This window comes from Gossypium arboreum, chromosome 11 (genome assembly GCF_025698485.1).
Source record: "Gossypium arboreum isolate Shixiya-1 chromosome 11, ASM2569848v2, whole genome shotgun sequence".
Classification (NCBI taxonomy): Eukaryota; Viridiplantae; Streptophyta; class Magnoliopsida; order Malvales; family Malvaceae; genus Gossypium; species Gossypium arboreum.
This window is the reverse complement of record NC_069080.1, coordinates 137,236,863-137,259,576: the sequence shown is the minus strand read 5'-3', so window position 1 is coordinate 137,259,576 and position 22,714 is coordinate 137,236,863. Positions and strand designations below refer to the sequence as shown.

The 22,714-nt window shown below is 35.2% G+C and overlaps 1 protein-coding gene, 1 non-coding gene and 2 pseudogenes across 2 annotated transcripts; 1 reads left to right on the top strand and 3 right to left on the bottom strand.

The window, feature by feature from the left end:
* LOC108472963 (ubiquitin-like) lies at positions 1-1,179 on the bottom strand (annotated as a pseudogene).
* Positions 776-8,938, bottom strand: LOC108472255 (probable endo-1,3(4)-beta-glucanase ARB_01444; annotated as a pseudogene).
* A 2,685-nt stretch (positions 8,939-11,623) lies between these two features.
* On the bottom strand, positions 11,624-11,738 carry LOC128284587 (small nucleolar RNA Z266). Its single transcript, XR_008275012.1, has one exon. It is a non-coding gene; the product is annotated as a small nucleolar RNA Z266 (small nucleolar RNA).
* LOC108474024 (probable UDP-N-acetylglucosamine--peptide N-acetylglucosaminyltransferase SPINDLY) lies at positions 11,657-20,956 on the top strand. Its single transcript, XM_017775895.2, has 18 exons — positions 11,657-12,741; positions 13,207-13,642; positions 13,740-13,901; positions 14,044-14,219; positions 14,338-14,413; positions 15,191-15,319; positions 15,753-15,872; positions 15,958-16,026; positions 16,107-16,188; positions 16,557-16,651; positions 16,743-16,804; positions 17,186-17,384; positions 17,705-17,899; positions 18,595-18,689; positions 18,783-18,918; positions 19,008-19,225; positions 19,412-19,539; positions 20,117-20,956. The coding sequence occupies exons 2-18, from the start codon at positions 13,235-13,237 to the stop codon at positions 20,545-20,547; spliced, it is 2,781 nt and encodes a 926-aa protein (XP_017631384.1). The 5' UTR covers positions 11,657-12,741; positions 13,207-13,234; the 3' UTR covers positions 20,548-20,956.
* Positions 20,957-22,714: the final 1,758 nt, after the last annotated feature.

Below are 22,714 nucleotides of genomic sequence, written 5' to 3'. Positions count from 1 at the left end.
TTCCCTTAACAATTAGTGCATTCGTGTCATATTCGTACTTTGGTTACTATTTTCAGTGTCAGTCTCCAATAATCAAGCTGTGCTTGATATTGCCAGCTTTCTTAACAATTAGTATATTCATAAACATGTGTGTATTCATGCCGTATTCATATGATCATGTAATTCCGATATTTACTAGACAAATCCATTAAAGAAAATAAAAAGGGGGCATACTTGCGGCAAATCATTTTGTCTTGGTTGAATTTACGAGCCAAAGCCATTAAAGAAGGCTCAATAATTCCACCTCTCAACCTTAAAACAAGATGAAGCGTTGATTCTACACACAAAGAAAACCGACAAAAATCCAGTTAAACCATTGTAATCAAATATAAAAGAACAAAAAATTTACTAGAATTATAAAAAAAAAATTCCAATAGAGAAACCTTTTTGAATGTTGTAATCAGCCAATGTACGGCCATCTTCAAGTTGTTTACCAGCAAAAATTAAACGTTGTTGGTCCGGGGGGATTCCTGTTAGTTCATCAAAGTTAGAACTTAATTAGAAAGACTAATTTGTGATTTTTAAGAAAAAAATGAAACATTTGGGAACGAACAGGCAATGGGTGAAACTTACCTTCTTTGTCTTGGATCTTGGCTTTGACATTATCAATGGTGTCGCTGCTCTAGACCTCGAGACTTATGGTCTTGCCGGTTAGGGTTTTCACGAATATCTGCATCTTTTTTCAATAGATCCAGAACAAAAAAACTTGTTTTCAAGAAATCATCTTTCAGCACATTCAAAGATCAGAAAATTCGCAAGCACGTAGACTAGCAAAAGACGCATTAGCCAGAGGAAGGAAGTCATAACTGATAGGAGAAGAACTGAACCGCCACACATTAGAATCGGAGAGAAGATGGCCAAGAAACCCAGACTGAGGAAATGTTTGGGAGAAATGATTTCAAAAGAAGATAGCAAGAAAATTAAACCCTTGGAAACTGCCATCGTCAGAAGGAATTGGATATTGAAATGACAACTCAGGAGCTTTAATGGTATCCAGCCGTTTGAAATAATCGGGGTTTTCTGCCGTTTCATTTATTGCATTTAGTTACCATTATGTTTTTTAGTTTCAACAGCTAGTTAGAAGGCTTTCACCATTACCTGTGTAGTGAGGCCGGATTCGTTTCTTTTATAGTTTTTTTAGTTTTTTGGTTTTTTTTTTTATATGTATTTTTCGGATATTTGCATCACTGTTCTTTTCAAGTCATTTTTGTTATACTTTTTTAAACAATATCATTTTTATTTGTTAAATAAAGCCTCAATTTGGAAGCCACTAATTTGATGCTTGAGATCCTTTGGACGCATATTTCATCACATGAAGACATTTGATATTTCATACTCAGCAAGCATCATACATACCATTAAGCAGCAATTACAAAAGAAAATGGCAAGACCCGAGTCCAGTAACATTTCCCTTCTGCACCATGTTGAATTTCAAGTTAATTTACCTCTGCTATGAACCCACCACAAGAGATTAGCAAGTGAATTCCCATTATCATGACCTGACAGTTTCCTTATCTTCTTCAAAGCACTCTCACTGTCATAAATTGCTTCCAAGGCATATACAAACCCTTTCCATCCGTCTCCTACACCTTCCCTTCCCAGTGCTGGCAATGTCCAGTTCACAAGCTGTCTGGTACACTCAATGTCAGAGAATAATACCTCACTGATTGGCGATATTGGTAGCAATTGGATTCCAAGCCTGCATTCTCTACAGACAGGAGAGGCAAACCAAAGACCAATGTCCCTCTTGTTGGCTCACAAAACACTTACAACTCTGTTCTCTCTAGTGAATTCTTCTCCATATAGATTATCTCCTTCCTTAACATGCCACCATTTTTTTGCTGCTTGAATCTCCAGTGCTGCAAGTGTTGAACCAGTTGCAACAAGATGGGTGTCTCCATAGGCTAACCCCATTAGTGCAGCAGAGTAATAGGAATTAACAGCTTCGCTAGTGCTTTGTTGATACCTCCCATCTGCAAATTCAGTCAACCCTCCAGCCCAAGAATGGAGCTTGTAGAAATCAAAACACCTCATTCGTGGATAATTCGAATTCGATAGACTGTCTAAGTTCATAAAATCAGCCACAAGTGAATAGGCTTGGGGCTTATACCTCTTTCCCCATGTAGAGCCAATCTTGGTCAAGACAGCTATCCCATAAAGGAAGTAACCAATATGACAATTGTGGTCATTGTAAACTCCAAACCCGATATCTGCCTCTGAATCCGTTGATCCTTGTTTCGTAACAATTCCCCCCCATTTCGATTCATACAGAAAACCGTTCCCATTAAAAGTACCATCCAGCCATGGCTCAATTGTATTCTTCAAGAACTTTCTTATAGCTGGAAGCACAACAAGAAAGCACACTTCTTCAGCAATCAAAGCCAACCTTGCTGCTCTTGCAATCAACTTGCCATAAAAATATGATGATTTCGCCGTTATAGCCGATGAATCCAAGGAATCAACGTCCTTAGCAAGAGCAGTAACAATCTCAGCATACGATTCTTCATTAACCCATTTAATTGAATGCCAAGTTACTGAAACTTGGTGTGGTTTCAACATCCAGCAATCACCAACAATACCAACAAGGTCCCCATCAATACTTTTATACTTAAAATTCTCTAAAATCTTAACATTACAATAGTCCTTACATATAATATCAAGATGAAGTGGGTGTGCAAGCATAAGCAAATCACCCCATCCTTTCTTTTTCCATTTATACTCTACACAAGACGATTTGGTCAAAACTGCAACACCTGAGGTCGGGTAGCAATAAGAGAAGTGATCGACGATTGATTCACATGTCGGGTCAGAATCGGACAATACAACTATCCGAAGAATACCCGAAAACCCACCAGAAGTAATCAAAGAAACACTAGGATTCATGTTGAAAAGTCAACAAAGGTAGGAAGCAACTTGTTAAAAAGGTGAAGCAAGTTGCACCGAATGTTGAAAAGTTGAATGGGATAATTGCAATTTTGGTCCCTAATTTTTTAGGCCATTTGCAAGTTAGTCCCTGAACTTCAACTATAAATAGGCCTTTTCATTTTTCATTTCAACTATCCCAACCAATCTTTCTCTCTTAGTTTTCTCTCTTCTCCCATTTGAGAATTCTTAAGGAATTCTATTTGTTTGTAATATTTTGGAGATAGTAAAGTTATCATCCGGTGTTAGTGCAGGGGACGTAGGTATAATTTACCGAACCTCGTTAAAACTCTTGTGTTCTTTTGTTCTATTTTTCTTTCAATATTTGAGGTATAATAGTAGTATTTAATTGTGCTATTAAATTACGTTAGAAGGAATATTCGACTAAGGAAAGACTTGGTATTTAAGAGATCCTTGTGATCCACCTCTCTTCCCAGGAATTGAACTTTGTGTGATTTTTAGTACAATAATTTACACGTTCGACCTATTAGAACAACAAGTGGTATCGAGCCGAAGGTTAATCGTAGTATGCTCTGTGGTTGCGCTTTAAACCGATCTTCCACATCGTAAAAGATTTCCTTAGATATATTGAAAGATTATGGAGAAAACGATTGGTGTAGGAGCTTCAACATCGTCCATGTGGACAAGACCGACAATTGCAAATGCAAGATTGGCTGTGGAGACCTTTGATGGCACAAGCCATTTTGGTATGTGGCAAAGTGAGGTTCTAGATGCCCTTTTTCAAAGAGGTCTAGACATTGCCATTGATGAAGAGAAACCGATGATGTACGGAGAAAGATTGGAAGGCGATCAATCGGTTGGCATGTGGCACAATTCGATCATGCCTTTCTCGAGAGCAGAGGTATGCTTTTTCAAAGGAGACTTCTGCAAATAAGTTGTGGGTGGCACTTGAAGAAAAATTTTTGAAGAAAAACAGTCAAAATAAGCTCCACTTGAAGAAAAGACTGTTTTCGCTTCACTACGTCCCAAGTACCACAATGAATGATCACATCACCAAATTTAATCAGTTAGTCACTGATTTGCTAAATATGGATGAGACATTCAAAGATGAAGATTTGGCTTTGATGTTTGTTGGGGTCACTTCGAGGAGTTTGAGTTCCTAGAAACTACTCTACTTCATGGCGAGAGTGATATATCTCGAGCGAAGTCTCATGCGGCCTTATACGATTATGAACAGAGAAAGAAGGACAAACGAAAAACTCAATCGAGATACGAAGCTTTAGTAGTCCGAGGTCGTTCATACACTCGGAAGAAAACTCAAAGGGAGATTAAAGTCAAAGTCCGACTGGAAAGATGAATGTGCCTTTTGTCATGAGAAAGGCCACTGGAAGAAAAATTGTCCAAAGTCAAGAATAAGGGAAAAGTCTGTGAGATGCTTGTGTTGTAAAGCATGATACCGGTGACTCGAACTATCATTGGTTGCATCATCATCGTCGCTCCATTCGGATGAGTGGATATTAGATTCGGGTTGTACCTATCATATGTCCCCTAACCGAATGGTTCTCGATTTAGTAGAACTAAATGGAGGAGTTGTTTATATGGGCAATGACAATGCTCAGAAAGCTGTTGGGATAGGTTCAATCCAATTAAAGAATCAAGATGGATCAACCGAGTTCTAAGCGATGTTGATGCGTGCCCGTTTGAAAAAAATCTCATCTCATTGGGAGCCTTGGAATCCAATGGTTCGATTATTACTATGAGAGATGGGGTTTTGAAAGTGACATCTGGCGACTTGTGATATTGAAGGGCATCGGGAAAAATAACTTGTATTACTACCAAGGTAGTACAGTTATTGGAGCGATCACGCAGCTTCCAAGAACAAAGACTTGGACTCAATGCGGTTGTGGCATATGAAGTTGGGACATGCCAAATGAAAAATCCTTACAAATTCTAGCAAAGCAAGGATTGTTGAAAGTGGCAAAGGCTTGCAAATTAAAATTTTATGAGCATTGTGTTCTGGGAAAGTAAAAGAGAGTGAAATTCGGCACTGCTATCCATAATACAAAAGGTATTTTGGAATATGTTCACTCGAGATATGTGGGGCCTTCCAAAACACCTTCGTTGGGAGGAAAACACTACTTTGTTACTTTTGTTAATGACTTTTCCGTAAGAGTTTGGGTGTATACCATGAAAACTAAAGATGAAGTGCTTGGAGTTTTTCTTAAATGGAAAACTATGATCGAAAACCGACCGGCAAGAAAATCAAGCGGCTTAGGACGGACAATGGAGGGAATATAAAGTGATCCGTTCTTCGATGTGTGCCAAGAGTATGGTATTGTTCCACACTTTACAATTAGGGATACACCACAAGAGAATGGAGTGGCAGAGCGTATGAATCGAACATTCTTGGAGAAAGTTCGATGTATGTTGTCCAATCTTTGGGTTGGGCAAGCAATTTTGGTGAGGTCGTGACATACTGGCCATCTTGTTAATCGTTGCCATCATCTGCATTAGAAAGAAAAACTCCTATGGAGGTATGGTCTGAAAACCGCCACTGATTATGATTCCTTACATATGTTTGGATTAACTGCATATTACCATGTGAAGGAGTCAAAGTTAGATCCGAGGGCAAAGAAAGCTCTCTTTATGGGAATCACTTCTGGAGTGAAGGGATTTCGTCTTTGGTGCTTAGACACAAAGAAAATGATCATGTGCAGAGATGTTACCTTTGATGAATCTGCCACATTGAAAAATATAGCAGATAAAGATATTCAGACGAGCGATACTCCACAGCAGGTGGAGTGTACTCCAAAACAGGTGGAGTTTGAGCGGATGGGGATTTGCCCAGTTAATAAGTCTAATTCTCCACCACAATGGAGGAATTAGAGGTTGAAGAGGTTCGACCCAAGAACCATTAAGTACACTGAACTCATTGCGCTTGCAAGGCCAATGAGAGAAATTCGTAAACCTGCTCAATTTACTGATATGGTGGCCTACGCCCTTCCCGTTGTTGATGATGATATTCCTGTCACTTATCAAGAAGCAATACAAAGCTTAGAAAGTGACAAATGGAAATGTGCCATTAATGAAGAAATGCGCTCTCCTAAGAACAATACTTGGGAGTTGGCGCAATTCTTGAAAGGTAAAAGGGCAATCGGATGCAAATGGGTATTCGCAAAGAAAGATGGATCTCCTAGCAAGAAAGATATTCGCTACAAGGCAAGATTGGTAGCTAAAGGCTACGCTCGTAAGGAGGAATTGACTACAATGATGTATTTTCCTTGTTGTGAAGCATTCCTCCATCGAATTTTGTTGGCCTTGGTAGCACAATTGAATTTGGAGCTAGCTCAACTTGATGTTAAGACGGCTTTCTTGCATGGTGAGTTAGAAGAGGAGATCTATATGACTCAACCAAGGATACATGATGTTGGTGGTAGAAATTGGGTTTGTAAGTTGAACAAATCGCTATATGGATTGAAGTAATCCCCGAGGTAGTGGTACAAGCGATTTGATAGCTTTATGAAAAGCCAGCAGAAGTACACAATAAGCAAATATGACAATTGTGTGTATTTTCGAAGTGCATGACGGATCTTTCATTTATCTACTCTTGTATGTTGATGATATGTTAATCGCTTGAAGAGCCAAAAAGAGATAGATAAGCTGAAGGCTCAGTTGAATCAAGAGTTTGAGATGAAAGATCTAGGTGAGGCCAAGAAAATTCTCGGCATGGAGATAAGTAGAGATAGACAGAGAGGCAAGCTTTGTTTGAATCGAAGCAATATCTCGAAAAGGTATTACAATGTTTTGGTGTAAATGAAAACACAAAACATGTAAGTACCCACTTGCTTCTCATTTGAAACTTAGTGCTCCATTATCTCCAAAACCAAGAAGAAAGAGAATATATGGCAAAAGTCCTATATGCTAATGCGCTTGGGAGTTTGATGTATGCGATGGTGTGTACTGTGACCGACATTTCACAAGTCTGTTGGAGTTGTGAGCAGTATATGCATGATCCTCGAAAAGGACATTGGCAAGTCAGTGAAATGGATTCTACGGTATCTTCAAAAACCGTAGATGTTGGTTTAATTTTGAACAGGATGAAGCACTTGGTCGGGTTTGTAGTCGGATATGTTGATTCCGACTTTGCTGGTGATTTAGATAAACGTCGCTCAACTACGGGTATCTGCTTTACTCTTGCGAAAGCCCCAGTGAGTTGGAAGTCTACCTTACGATCTACATGGTGTGTCTACTACTGAGCGAAATATATGGCGATTCTGTAAGGCATTAAGGAGGCTATTTGGCTTAATGGATTGTTGAAAGACTTGGGAGTTGTTCAAAGTCACATAAGTTTATATTGTGACAATCAGAGCGCTATTCATTTAGCAAAAATCAAGTCTATCATTCAAGAACCAAGCATATTGACGTAAGATATCACTTTGTGCGGAAGTCTTTGAAAAGGAAAAATTCTACTTGAAGATTCCGCAAACAGATAATTCCGCAGATATGATGACCAAAGTGGTAACAACAATCAAGTTTAATCATTGTTTGAACTTGATTAACATCCCGAGAATTTGAGCACCTTCAGTGTATGGCGCTTGAGAGCGCATTTGGAGGCACTACAAAAGATAACTTTATCGAATTTGGGGAGTTAAAGGAAGTGTGTGAAGATGCGATTATCCTAATCAAATCTTCAAGGTGGAGATTGTTGAAAAGTCGACAAAGGTAGGAAGCAACTTGTTAAAAAGGTGAAGCAAGTTGCAAGAATGTTGAAAAGTTGAATGGGATAATTACAATTTTGGTCCCTAATTTTTAGGCCATTTGCAAGTTAGTCCCTGAACTTCAACTATAAATAGGCCTTTTCATTTTTCATTTCAACTATCCCAACCAATCTTTCTCTCTTAGTTTTCTCTCTTCTCCCATTTGAGAATTCTTAAGGAATTCTATTTGTTTGTAATATTTTGGAGATAGTAAAGTTATCATCTGGTGTTAGTGCCTGAGGACGTAGGTATAATTTACCGAACCTCGTTAAAACTATTGTGTTCTTTTTGTTCTATTTTTCTTTCAATATTTGAGGGTATAATAGTAGTATTTAATTGTGCTATTAAATTACATTAGAAGGAATATTCTGACTAAGGAAAGACTTGGTATTTAAGAGATCCTTGTGATCCACCTCTCTTCCCTGGGAATTGAACTTTGTGTGATTTTTTAGTACAATAATTTACACGTTTCCGACCCTATTGGAACAACAATTCAAACTGACGGATGACGATGCATATATAATCCAAGTTTGGCCATTGTTCAGCTTAATGGTATGCTTGGTGAGTGAACTATTGGAAGAAACCGAGAGAATTGCATGAACACTGGAGATTGATATTCGTGTCTTGCGGGTTACAGAACAGGTTAAAAATGGACTACCTCGAACAAGAAAGAAACGGAGGTTGGAGGAAGGGATATCTAAAGTAACACTGAGATCACTGTAAGAAGTGGTAACATGGCTTTTATCCGAAGCTGAGGTGGTTTTATCGGTAGCAAAGATGGTTAAATCACGAACGAACTTTTGGTAAATGGAAGGAGGATTGTGAAAGATGGATGGGTAAGAAATAGAAATGGAAGAGCAGGCTGATTTGATGAGATAAGGGTGGATGTATTCAGGATAGTCACCATTTTTGAGAGTGAAGTTTTGGAAGAAAGAGTTAGTAGGGAGAGGGGATGAGAGGAGATTTCGCTAGAAGAAAAGAGAAGGGTCAGAGAGAACAGAGGATTGTACTTTAGGGAAGAGAAAATGGTCGTTATGAGACATGGTAGGAGAATGTGGCTTAGGGGGTGGCTTCTTAGGCTTTTTAAAGGGTCTGGTGATTCAAGAGATATAGAGAAATGAAAAGACTGGTATTAATCACTTGACTGACCACTAGCCAGTTCCATTGAACGCTTCCACATCCCATGTGTCGTTTGGATGCCCGGTTGCTTCCAGTGAAGCACGCTTGTTCTTCAAAATGGTGCAACTTACCTCAGTCATCTGTTTAGATGACATTAATTGTTGCCAGTGACAGAGATTTTTATCGCGTGCTGGGCACTTGGTTTTGGCCTTTGATTGTGGCTTTTGTTTAGAAAGTTGGCGCCACAAAAGTTAATTATATTATTGTATGAAGTAATGGCATTAATAATTATGTTATTATATAAGATTTATTTTATATAATAATATATAAAATTTTATTATGATAAATATATTTTAATTATTCAAAAGATACATATTTACCATTACAATTTGATATAAATTATTTAACCTTAACAAAAATATGATTTTAATTTTTTAAATTAATATTTTATTAAATAAATTTTAATCTAATCAAATTTCTTTAATATTAAACTAATAAACAATAAATGATTTGGTTTAAAATCATTTAATATAAATTTGGGTTAATAGAGTAGAAATACAAAATGAAAAATTAATATACTAACAAGCATAAGAAATATAAATAAATTAGAAATTCAAGTAAAAATTATTGAAATACAATTATCAAACTTTATTTGTTCAGTACTTTAATTGATTTATTCAGAAATTTTCGATAATTATGTAACTTTGGTACGAATGGCATATGCATAAGGTTCGTTAAGAAAATATCATGTGTTCAATAAAAGAGTTGTTGGATAACGATCTTTAATGATAGATTTTATATTTGAAAATATTAGGTTATTTTAGAATAACTATGAAGGTGTAAAGATGCAAATTGTCCCAAAAACTTGATATTTCTTATTCTTGAACTTCGAAACTCAAATTACCATCGATACTAGGACAAGGACATTGATACTTAAAGTAAAGGTATCGATACCTATAAAGCAGTAACGACACTTTTGTCCTGTTTTATAACTAGGTGTCGTAACAAATTTTTGTTAATAATTTTAATAGATTTTAGTCAAAATCAAGATGTTTCAAAATTTTCTTTGTTAAAAGTTAAGCTTATTAGAGTATGATTATGGTTGTTCTGGCAACAAATGTAGTATTTCTATATCCTTACTTGATAATTGGGTCAAGTATAGGGGTAACAATTGCCAAATTTAGGCCTGAATTTGAACAAAAGAAAAATACATGCCTCAATGTGAAAATAATTATCAAATTTAGAGTTCAACTTAAACAAAAAAAACACAAATACAATAAATTTCCACCTATCAATCCAACTAGTTCATCCACTTCAATTAAATAAATAATAAAAATTCAAAAAATATTTAAAAGATAAATTTAATTGCCCAATTCAATCAATTTTTTGCTCGCTTCAATCGATCTATACCCGCTTCAATCAATCTATACCGATTTCTAACTCCACCAATCTAATCAAACAATCAATCCCACTGACCAATCCCGTTGATCAAATTTGACTCCAATTTTAATTGACGCTTACTTGTATATCAAACAAAGAGATCTCAAGTATTTGGGGTAGTGTCATGTATGCATGTGTAAGAATATTGATAAGTATTCTAGTATTTCCTTTTCTCTTTTTCTCTCAAGCATTACATGTGGCTTCTTTGAACAATAATGGAAAATTAACTTTCCTATATATATTTGAGACAAAATTATTATTTTTTCCATTATTTCGATCCATGCTATATTGTTCGCGCATGTCATGCGTTAGTTACTCTAGTCCATTAAGGTCGAAGGTGGGTCCAACGGCAAAGACCTCCGATTAGGTGCTATATTTTGAATACGAATGTGGCACAACGTGTGACAATGTGTTTGGCCTCTGCCGGGGGTCCATTGCAAGATGCCAATGGTGATTAGGTGCATGGCTTCATATTCAAGGCTAGGATGATGGATAGTGTATAAACAGAATTGTGGGAGATTCGGTAAGGCCTCCAACCGGCCAAGAGCATTGATATTTCGAGTCTTATTGTCGAGCTCAATGCACCGCTAGTAGTTCGATTGTAATATCGTCCTCTTGATATTAACCATCCCATGTACATACGTTAGGAACTGTTAGCAAGACTCATCAACAACCTTGCAAACTTGCCTAACCCATTATTACTCATAAACTACATTGCAAACTTGGCCCAGGTGTCATTGGATGAGTTGATGCTCCTAGGCTGTTAGCAAGACTCATCAACAACCTTGGTACCACTACGATAGGCAGAAATATCAAAGCCACAGTTGTTTGCATGCATAATTTTGTTAACTGTTCCATAGTACCAAAAAGGTTTAACTTTTAACTTAAAATACATATTAAATATTAAATATTTATTTTAAATTCAATTATATATTATTTTGAGATAAAGATATTATTTTTTTAGCTTAAATTTTCACACCCAATTATTTATTATTTAATAAATTATATTAAATAATTTCAGTTAAAATCAAACCAATATAAATATATATGTTTTATGTACAACTATAATTTTTAAAATTATTACAAAATCCAAAATTAATAATTATATTTTAATTTTAAATATAATTATATAAAAATTAATTTGTACAAATCTGAAAATTTAATTAAAACTAAAAATAACTCCATTTTAATAGTGATTAAGACCACAAAGTATCTATCGTTTTTAACTGCGGCAAACATGTAAAATTACAGTAACCTAGAAATCCAAGCAGCATAGTTGAATACAGATAAATAAAATCAAACGGGTATTTTAAATTTTGAAATATTTATTTTTTAAAATTAAAATCAAATGTTCTTATTATTTTTAAATGTGGAAATGAAGATAACAATGGCAAGTCAGACAAATGTTATGCCTCAAAAAATTAAGTTCAAAATGGGAAATTAAAAAAAACTTTTCAAACCCCATTCACACATCTAATTGATTCATCACTCTTGCCATTCCTATTTTTTCGAAACAAATTTTGCAAAAAAAAAATCACGAAAACAAAAAAATCAAATCAATCGAAGATTGTCTCCCGCCTGAAATAGTTGAGAGCATCTAAAATTCTCGATTGGAATTTGATCTTTTTTATGCCCATATCTGATTCCAGAATTTGAGAAAAAAAAGGGAACAAATCCAAAAGAAAGAAATGCCTCGAGAATAAAAAAACACAGGAGGGATAAAAAGGGGAGAATCTCGATAGGAAAACCCTAAAGAGAAAAACCCTAAAACAGTTATTATTGCGCAGCTATGACTCGAAACGCTTCCACTGAATTTGAAAAGGAAGGCGATCTTAAGGGGCTGCGCTTTTGATTTTGTAATTTTTTGCTCGACTTATTTGTAAAAAAAGGGAACATTGGAGAGAGGCGGCGAGGTAAGAAAACCCTAATTTGTAACTTGGAACAGCCACGGTCGAGTGAGGGAAGAAAAGGAGGGTATTTATAGACTTTTTTTGTTATTTTCTTGGGGGCGATATTTAGGGCTACTTAATAAGATGGGCTAGCCCATGATCTATAGGGAGCTTAACGTGGGCTTCATTATAACGCATCCACGTGAATGAAAGTCACCGGATCATGACCCGACCCGACCTATTACACCAATCCGGGTCTCGTTCTCTTTGGTAGACATCGAAACACCCCCTTTCAAACGCCTAAGGCCACTTTCCCACACTTCTCTTTCTGAGAAAAAAAAAAGAAGAAAAAGAGAGGGTGCCCCGCCATTAAAGCTTCCATTTTTATTTCCGCCTTTCTTTTATGAATACACCATGAAGAAACACCTTTTCTTAATCTAAAGCTTACCCTTTTTATCCCTTTTTTCCTTAAACTCGACTAACCCATTATTATTCATAAACTACACCCACATTTTTCTCTTATCCTACACCCTTCTTTCAGTTTTCTTTTGAGTAGTTTATGGCATTAGATATGCAGTTTTAGCTTGGAGTTGGCGAAGTTTGGTTGCTTCAAAGTAAGTGTTAAATTTTTGTTCTTGTTCTTTTGCTTGTTGGGTTTATAAAGTTCTGTTTTTTTAATTAGAAAATGGTTTATTGTTCGGTTAAATGTTTAGGATTTTAGGGGGGTTTGGATTTTTTTTAGTCTTTTTGTTAGGGTTTTAAGGTTTAATGGGATTTGATCAGTTTGCTAAAAGGGAATGGTTGCCTGGATTATTTTTTATTTATCTAGGGTTTCAATTTATGTTCTTGAAGTGATCAAAGAGCTGAAAAGTCCTTTTTTTTATAATTTAATTGATATTCTTTAATACAAAGAATTGTTTTTCTTTAATGGATATTTCCCTTCAAATTTCTTGTTATACATGTTTGATTTAATCAAATTCTTAGTAAGCATTAAAAGATTATATATTTAATGTCAGTCGAGGTCTCACATTACTGGTTTTGAAGATTAATTTTTTCTGTTTTTGATTATATTTGCATAGAAAAGTGAGAACATATAGTTCTATATAGATGGCCTGGACTGTAAAAGATGTAAATGAAAGAGACAAGGACCTGGTTGTAGAAAATGGTTTTGTAAAAGAACCAAAGTCCTCTCCTGGTTCAAGTGTTTCAACAGCTGATGTGATTCCATCACAAAAGGCATTAGAAGGGAAAGATTCTCTTTCTTATGCTAACATTCTCCGGTCCCGGAACAAATTTGCCGATGCTCTTGCTATATATAACGATGTCCTGGAGAAAGATAGTGGGTGCATTGAAGCTCACATTGGTAAAGGGATATGCCTGCAAATGCAGAACATGGGAAGGCCGGCTTTTGAGAGCTTTTCAGAAGCCATTAAGTTGGACCCTCAGAATGCTTGTGCTCTTACTCATTGTGGTATACTGTACAAAGATGAAGGTCGTTTGGTAGATGCAGCTGAGGTATGCTCCTGAGGATTTTAATCATTAGTTTTGTTTGGCTCAATGATAAGTGTTTCGTTTGGTAGATGCATTGAAGTTCACTTGTTTATTTGTGCAGTCTTATCAAAAAGCTCTGAGTGCAGACCCTTCATACAAACCAGCTGCGGAATGCTTAGCCATTGTTTTAACTGATCTTGGAACTAGCTTAAAGCTAGCTGGCAATACAGAGGAGGGAATCCAGAAGTATTATGAAGCTCTTAAAATAGATCCGCACTATGCTGTAAGCTATTCTCTCTCATCCTCCATGTTAAACTTTGTTGTAGCTTGGTCTTTCTAATTCCCATTTTCCCATATTATGCTGTTATATAGTCTTCCTTTTTAGGTTGAACTTATATTTATATCCTCATACCTCATTTATACAGCCTGCATATTATAACCTCGGTGTTGTCTATTCTGAGATGATGCAATATGATACTGCCCTTAGTTGCTATGAGAAGGCTGCACTAGAGAGACCCATGTATGCTGAAGCATATTGCAACATGGGTGTCATTTATAAAAACCGTGGTGACTTGGAATCTGCCATTGCCTGTTATGAGAGGTTATATGCTTTAAGTTGCTTAATATGGTTGCCCGTTGGGCCTCAATTGTAGTTGGTGTATTTGAGTGGCACCTTTATCTCTACTGATGCTCTATTTGGGTAACTATTGTATTGTCAGATGTCTAGCTGTGTCCCCTAACTTTGAGATTGCAAAAAACAATATGGCAATTGCATTGACAGATTTGGGAACAAAGGTGCTTTCTATCCCTCGTTACTGTAGCATCATTTGTTTATGAGATGCTTATTTTGTTGAAAATTGAATCGTGTTTGTATCCACATGTCCTATACCTGCATGGACGTTTATAGAAAGAACTTAGCTTTTTGCATGGCCAGTGCATTTTATTGATGAAATTTACATAGAATTATTAATTTTACTAACTTTACCATCATCTATGGTTTCAATTTGGACATTTGGTGGTTGCTGAAGATTGGTGTTTAACATGATAAGATTTAGTTACATAATATATAGTCTCAATATTCTACATTTTTGTAGTTTTCTTCAACATGTGTTATAGGTGTCTACCGGAAGCTTAGTATGTAAAACCTTGTTTTCAGCTTTATAATCATCAAGGCATCAAATACGTGTAGATGTCCATCAAAGTACATGGAGCTTAGAATGAGGATGCTCCATTACATATTTGTAACAGAACAATTGAGTGACTCTACGTTAAAATATTTCAACAGAGCCCTTCTAGTGATTGTTATTTCCTTCTACAATCAACAAGCTCGATCACCTTAGTGTACTATTTGCTCGTGACACAATACAATTGGTGTTGACATGCATAATTTTTTGTGGAATCTTTTATCATATTACCTTCATTCTTTAACCAACACCAACACTTGTATTAGATCAACAAACTTTTTCGTGTATTGGTCAACTCTTATTTACTTGTTCGTGGAAGTCGCCTTGATTGTTCTTTGAAATAAGTTGTTCTGTCCCTGATCTTGTATTCAGTGATATGTCTGTTCAGGTTAAGTTGGAGGGAGACATTAACCAAGGTGTAGCATATTACAAGAAGGCTTTGTCTTATAATTGGCACTATGCTGATGCAATGTATAATCTTGGGGTTGCTTATGGTGAAATGCTGAAGTTTGATATGGTAAGTTATTATTTAGCTAAAAGCACCATGGTGGCCCCTGTACTAGGAATCATATTGCATTTTTCCCTCTCTACTAAAAAAAGGGCAAATTAGACCCTTTATGTTAGATCAAAGAGTAAACTGGTTCTTTTTGTTACGAATTCATATGGATGGAATTTTTAATAGAAGGACTATTTCTCTTTGATCTAATTTACAGGGACTAATTTTCCCATTTTTTGTGTAAAAAGGGTAAAATGCAATCCGACTCCTACTACAAGGGCCTCCATGGTACTTTTACTATTATTTAAGATGTATCTGCTTAGAAGTTCATAATTTTCTTTGAGGAACTCAAATTCTGTTTGTATGGTAAAAGATTTTTTAAACATTCTTTATACGTAGGTTCTGCAATGATGCTATCATATCGCGATTTAACTATCAATTTTTGTTTGTGTAGGCAGTTGTTTACTATGAACTTGCTTTCCACTTCAACCCCCATTGTGCCGAGGCCTGTAACAACTTAGGAGTAATATATAAAGATAGAGACAACCTTGATAAAGCCGTAGAGTGTTATCAAGTAACATTTGATGCTCGTATAATATTTTGAGCTTTCTTTATTTCTTTCCATGGTCTTCATTGCTTATTATAATAGCTTCTTGCAGTTGGCTTTGTCAATCAAACCGAACTTCTCTCAGTCATTGAATAATCTTGGTGTTGTCTACACAGTTCAGGTTTGATGTTGATAATGAATCTAACTATTAGACTCAAGTTTGTCTCGAACAATGATTGACTGTGTGCTTGCTATCGGCAGGGTAAAATGGATGCTGCTGCTAGCATGATCGAGAAAGCCATCATTGCCTGTCCCACATATGCCGAAGCATATAATAATTTAGGTATTTCCCTTTAATCTTTATGTTGTCTCCAAATCTATATTGTTGGAAGATAATTTGGCCGGCTTTGGCCAAATGGGAAAATATCATTAGTAGTCCCTCTCAAGTCTTAACTAGTCATTTTAAGTCCTTTAATCATTTGGATAAATGCAAATTTTTTTATTTTGGCCCCTCCTAAAAATTAATTACATAATCTAAGCCCTTTCAAAATAAAATTTTTAGCTTTGGGCTCCTCAAAAATTTAAAATTTTATCTCGGCCCCCCCCCCCAAAAGAAAATTTCTGGCTTCGTCCCTGTGTAATTTCTCTTTTCTTTTTTTCTCCCCATTGTATGTATATTTTTCGTTTATTCTTTATATCCTTTTTCTTCAGGGGTTCTTTACAGAGATGCTGGCAATATATCCATGGCTATTACAGCTTATGAGCAGTGCCTTAAGATAGATCCCGATTCTCGTAATGCAGGACAGGTACCATTCGTAAATCTTGTATCAGATTAAATGGTAATTGCTTTTTTTGTTTTTGATCGATCTCTTTTGTTATTTCAAATTATTTTTGCAGAACCGACTGTTGGCAATGAACTACATAAATGAAGGAGATGATAAACTTTTTGACGCTCACAGGTTTAATTGAATTCGTACCACCCTAACTTGCATTTAAGGTCGATTTTCTATTAGCATCATGTTAATATCTGGCAGTCATTACAAATAATTTGTGGCATTTGTCTGAACATCTAAGAACGATCAGAGGGATTTGCATCACCCAAATTTCCTTGTTATAATTTTGTCCTGACAAGTAAAACTTGTCTTGAAAGGCTTAAGTTGATATAGAATTTTGGAAAAGAAATGGATGATTAAAACAGTAGCTATTTTGAGAATTTGATCTTAAGTGTAGTGATGATACCTCCAATACCCTGAGATGTATGCTCTAAACAGATGCCGAAACAAAAGATATGGATACTCCTGTTTTGATTCTATGGTCTAATTTTGGATTTTTTTTAACAGGGACTGGGGAAGGCGATTTATGAGGTTATATTCGCAATACAATTCATGGGACAATCCAAAAGATCCGGAACGACCTCTAGTGATTGGATATATTTCTCCTGATTATTTCACTCATTCCGTGTCTTATTTCATCGAAGCCCCTCTTATTTATCATGACTATCAGAACTACCATGTGGTTGTTTATTCTGCGGTAGTGAAGGTACTAAATCTGCAGCATCAAGGATACTATAGGATCGAGACTGTTTCCTTTAATTTACCCCTATCTTGTCAAGTATTGATAGTAATCACCTTGATTAAATCCGATGCGGGTTCGTCTGTTGGAAGCCTTTCATTGGAATTATTTTCTTTGTGATTATCTTCAAATAATCGTGATTCTCTATTTGTTCTTTAATTATCACTAGGTGGTCCTCATCGATAATTATCGTGCCAAATATTAGGAGCTATGATTCGATGTTCTATTGCTATTATAAAACAACTCATTACCTTTCTTTCTGAACTCACATTCTTTTGATTTTGCAGGCCGATGCAAAAACTATTAGATTTAGAGAAAAAGTCTTGAAAAGGGGTGGGGTATGGAGAGATATATACGGTATCGATGAAAAGAAGGTTGCAAGCATGGTTAGAGATGATAAAATTGACATCTTGGTAGAGCTTACTGGTCATACAGCCAACAACAAATTGGGAACAATGGCATGTCGACCTGCACCCGTCCAGGTATGCTTAGGGTACCATATTTTTGGGTTTTTAACTGTTTCTTGCTTTACGTTCTTCTGTCATCAATGGCACAAAAAGAATTTTCGTATATAGAAGAACTCTTTTAGAATGGAACTTGAGTTGATTTTTGCATGTCCGGTTTTGGTGATTTTGCTTTGGTTAAATTCTGCTATTAGTCCCTGTACTTTGTAAAAGTTGTGGATGTAATCTTGTACTTTCCAAAATTTAAAATTTTATTCCTCATCATGATAAACACCAAATTCATTAAGTTATGTTATTTCCAGAATCTAATGCGCCAAACTTATTATCATATATGTAATGCCATGTTAGCTTATTATTTTCACATATTAAAAATTCAGTTAATGGATTAACAATTGTAATTTGTGTTGAGACTAAAATTTCAAAATAAAAAAGTATAGGGACTTAAAATGACCCAGTTGGAGAATATGGACCAAATTTACAACTGTACACATGGTAGAGGACTAGTAATTGAATTTAACCTAACGGATTTAATTTCTACTGTTTGGGTTAGGACTAAAATTTCAAAAATTCAGAAAGTAAAGGGGCCAAAATTGATTAAATTAAAGTACAGGGACTAATAGAAGAATTTAATCTTTTGCTTTTGTGGTAAGCTTCATTTGATAGACTAGGAATTTTCGAGTTGTCTTTGATTTCTTGAATGTCTTTTACTGTAGGTAACTTGGATTGGCTATCCCAATACTACCGGTTTGCCTACTATTGATTACCGAATCACTGATTCATTCGCAGATCCTCTCGATACAAAGCAGAAGTAGGTCTTGGTTTTACTTTAGCCATTTCCGTTTTCAATTAGATGAGATACGATAAATGATTCTATACTGTCAATAATCATACCTAATGGCAGGCATGTTGAAGAGTTGGTTCGATTACCGGAATGCTTCCTTTGTTATACTCCTTCACCTGAGGCTGGACCTGTATCACCAACTCCTGCTCTTGCCAATGGTTTTATTACATTTGGCAGCTTTAATAATCTGGCAAAGGTACTGTTTGGTAACCATGACCAAAAGTTAAACCTTGTGTTTTTACTAATGGCGTTGGTAGTAAACCTATTATTGGGACCTTTTATCAGATAACACCCAAGGTATTGCAAGTTTGGGCAAGGATATTATGTGCTGTTCCAAATTCCCGTCTCGTGGTAAAATGCAAGCCATTTTGTTGTGACAGTGTTCGGCAGAAATTTCTATCAACATTAGAGCAGCTCGGTTTAGAATCGCTTCGTGTCGATCTTCTCCCTCTAATTCTTCTTAACCACGACCATATGCAAGCTTATTCTCTTATGGATATTAGGTAAACTTTTATCATGCTCTTCATGTTGCAGATTCTTATGTTGCTCGGATTTTAATGCTTCTTATTTTATTGTAAAAGTTCCAAGTTTTGATATTTGAATGTACTCTAGATGTTTGACCCATCGGCTTTTATGAGTCAAGTTTACTTGTAAAAGCTCTAATGCTTGTTGCATATCTCTATGTATAGTTTGGACACATTTCCTTATGCCGGAACAACGACAACATGTGAATCTCTATACATGGGAGTACCATGCGTTACCATGGCTGGTTCAGTACATGCTCACAATGTCGGTGTCAGTCTTCTCAGCAAAGTTGGTAAGGAACTTCGTATTTACTTGTTAATCTATTATTCATGTCGTTTTTTCGTAGGCTTCTCTTAATCCCCTTTGGTCTTTGCATATTTTTTCTACTGGTTTTTCACTTTGATGTTTAAACATTTTGGGTAGGACACGTCTCTTAATGTTTGTGAGGATGATTTTATGTTTGTTTTATCATGGAGGTCTTGTACTAGGAGTCAGATTGTATTTTTCTCTCTCTATTCAAAAAATGAGTAAAATAGTCTTTATATGTTAGATCAAAGAGCAATATGGTCTTTTCTGTTAAAAATTTCATCTATTTTTATTGTTAAAAACTGGCGTAACTGACAGATAATCAGATACATGTGTATCTGAGGCTGACTTACGAAGATAAGTTTTTAACAGCGAAAATGGATGAAATTTTTAATAGAAAAGATGAATTTGCTGTTTGATCTAAATGACTACTTTGCTCATTTTTTGAGTAGTGGGAACAAAATGCAATTCGATTCCTAGTACAAAATCTTCCATTGTACTTTTACCATGATTTTTCATACCATAGGCTAACTTATTTAGCATTCCGGGTACTTAAAATGTAGGGTTACAACATCTAATAGCTCGAAATGAAGACGAATACGTCCAGTTAGCACTAAAACTAGCGTCGGACATCACTGCTCTCCAGAACCTAAGAACGAGTCTTCGAGACCTTATGTCTAAATCACCTGTCTGTGACGGACAAAACTTTATCAGCGGTTTAGAGGCAACATATCGGAACATATGGCGAAGGTACTGCAAGGGTGATGTCCCATCTTTACGGTACATGGAAACACTACAAAAACAAGATATACCGGACGAGTTAACTACTAAAACCTCCGACCCGGAAAAGATCAGAGTCTCAGGCGACACTTTCCCTAGTACAGTCAAGTGTAACGGATTTAATCAAGTCCCATTGCCAATGTCGAATCTCACTACTTCAGAAGAGAACGGTAATCAGTCGAACCAAACTACAAATTCAAGCAAGCCGAGCTGATATCAAAATTTCCGGTACTTATATAGCACTTTTCGGTGGTATGCTAAACCCTGAAACGAATTCGTTACCTTCGTGGGGGACAAACTAGTATTCGTATTATTTTCTGGGAGAAAGTAATGCCGGTGTAAGCTGGGTAAAACTATGATTTTAAGGTGTTCTCGTTTCAGAAGAATAGCAGATTGGGAAAAAAGATGATGCTATGAGCTACTACAGATATCGAAATCGATTAGAAATTTAGCCTTGGTTTGTATATTACGAGGATGGTCATAGTTTTTTGGTTTAGCATCATTGCATGGCTTTTGATTTTTACTGGTTTTTTGATATTTTGTAGTTTTTGATGTATTAATGTCCATCCTTTGAACTCAAAATTTTAATGCAACAAAAACAATCAAATTTGATTTGTCATGTTTCTTTAGGAGTTCATTTTTTTGTTGATTATCGTTAGGGGAAATGACCAATTCGGTGGTTGAATTGGCCATATCATAATTTTTGTCTAGTTGTAGACTTGTTCATGGCTTGAGTCGCTCGTTCCGACTTGAAGATTTGTCTGAAAAGTGAGAAGTTTCGGGTAAAAATATATACTTGAAAAATAGGTTTAGTCAAAACAAAATAAAGCTTGTTTAGAAAATGGATTGGCCTTAGGTAAGCTTTTTTTGCTTGAGCTCGGCCTGAATATGTTTTCAGTGGAAATATTTATTTTAATTTTTTTTATATTTTTAATGTATTATATTTAGAAAAAATATAAAAATCAATACGGGCTAGGTTGAGTCCAAGTTTTAGCATTTTTATTTGAGTTAGACTTGAGTAAAATTTTAGGCTCATTTTTGGGTTGAGCATAGTAAATGGGCTTAAAATTTTGTGGGTTTAAATTAAATAAATTGTTAAAAATTAAAAAAAAAATTGATTCAATTGATATGCTTGTATTGGTTTGCGGGTAGATTTTTTTTTTTAACACTTTGTTCCAGCTTAGTGTACAAGTTAATTCTTAGTTCGATTGGTTTATTGGGTCTGATTTTGAAAATATTGGAGATAATTGTTCAATTTAGAATAAAATATTGTGGTTATTATAATCAGGGATGGCGATAGCTTGTGAGCTTGATAAAGTTTTTTATTTTAATATATTTTTATATTATAAAATTATATTCTCACCTTCATTGTATAGATATAGTTCGAGCATAAAAATTGATATACTAACTTAATCAAGCGCGAACTTAAATAACTTGATGATGTCAAGCTTGAGCTTCAAAATTGATGCTGGTTAAGTTTAAGTCGAGCTCGTGTTCAAGTTTATTACTATTCAAATTCAACTCGATTTGATTAAACCCTTAATCAAAATGTTCAAAAAAAATTTTCTTTACTAAAAACATCCTTTCAACTCATTAAGTTGACATGATATTTTTTTTGTTCGATCGTGTGTTCTTAATAAAAATCAATGTCAACATTTTAACAATAATTAAATTAAGGATTAAATTATACCAAATCAAATATAAGGACTAAATCCCAAATTAAAACATAATAAAGAGACTAAAGTTAGAATTTGACCATTATATGATGACAAAATACCGTACTAAAGTGTAAAAGATGCTGATAATTTAATGGAATTCCATTTTCAAAGGGTTGGTTTTAGGCAATGATCCATTTTTGAGCGTATTGTTGGATTTTGGGGGGTAAGTTGGGTTTTAGTTGACTCTTTATTTTTTTTAATTACGTATTTTAATAAAAACAATTATTTTGGTATGTGTTGGTATTTTCTCATAATTTTTATTTTATTATTTTTGACTTTATAATTATAAAATCCTATTCAATCCCAATATTTTATGTCATATTTAAGTAAAAAAGCTATAGTTGTAAGTGACCAAAATTCAATTTATGTAAAACTATCATAAAATTTAAAAAAAATCGAATTTATTTCAAATCCTTTGCTCTCATTTTTTATTATAAAAATATATATATTATTAGATTTGATAATTTTGATAGGGTAGAGATAAATAATTATTTTTATATAACTTGAGAAAAAAATAACATTATGTAGCTGATTGAGTTTTAGTTTGATTGATATCGGTGTTTTTGTTAGCGTAAGAGGACATGTGTTCGAGTGTGCTAAAACGCATTATCCTATTATTTAAGAGTTGGAAAGAGGTTATAAGTAATTCTAGATATTATATAA

Coding starts and splice junctions, on each gene's coding strand:
- LOC108474024 (XM_017775895.2), top strand. CDS start 13,235: ATGGCCTGGACTGTAAAAGATGTAAATGAAAGAGACAAGGACCTGGTT. Junction 13,643..13,739: donor GTTTGGTAGATGCAGCTGAG/GTATGCTCCTGA, acceptor TTATTTGTGCAG/TCTTATCAAAAAGCTCTGAG. Junction 17,900..18,594: donor GTCGACCTGCACCCGTCCAG/GTATGCTTAGGG, acceptor CTTTTACTGTAG/GTAACTTGGATTGGCTATCC.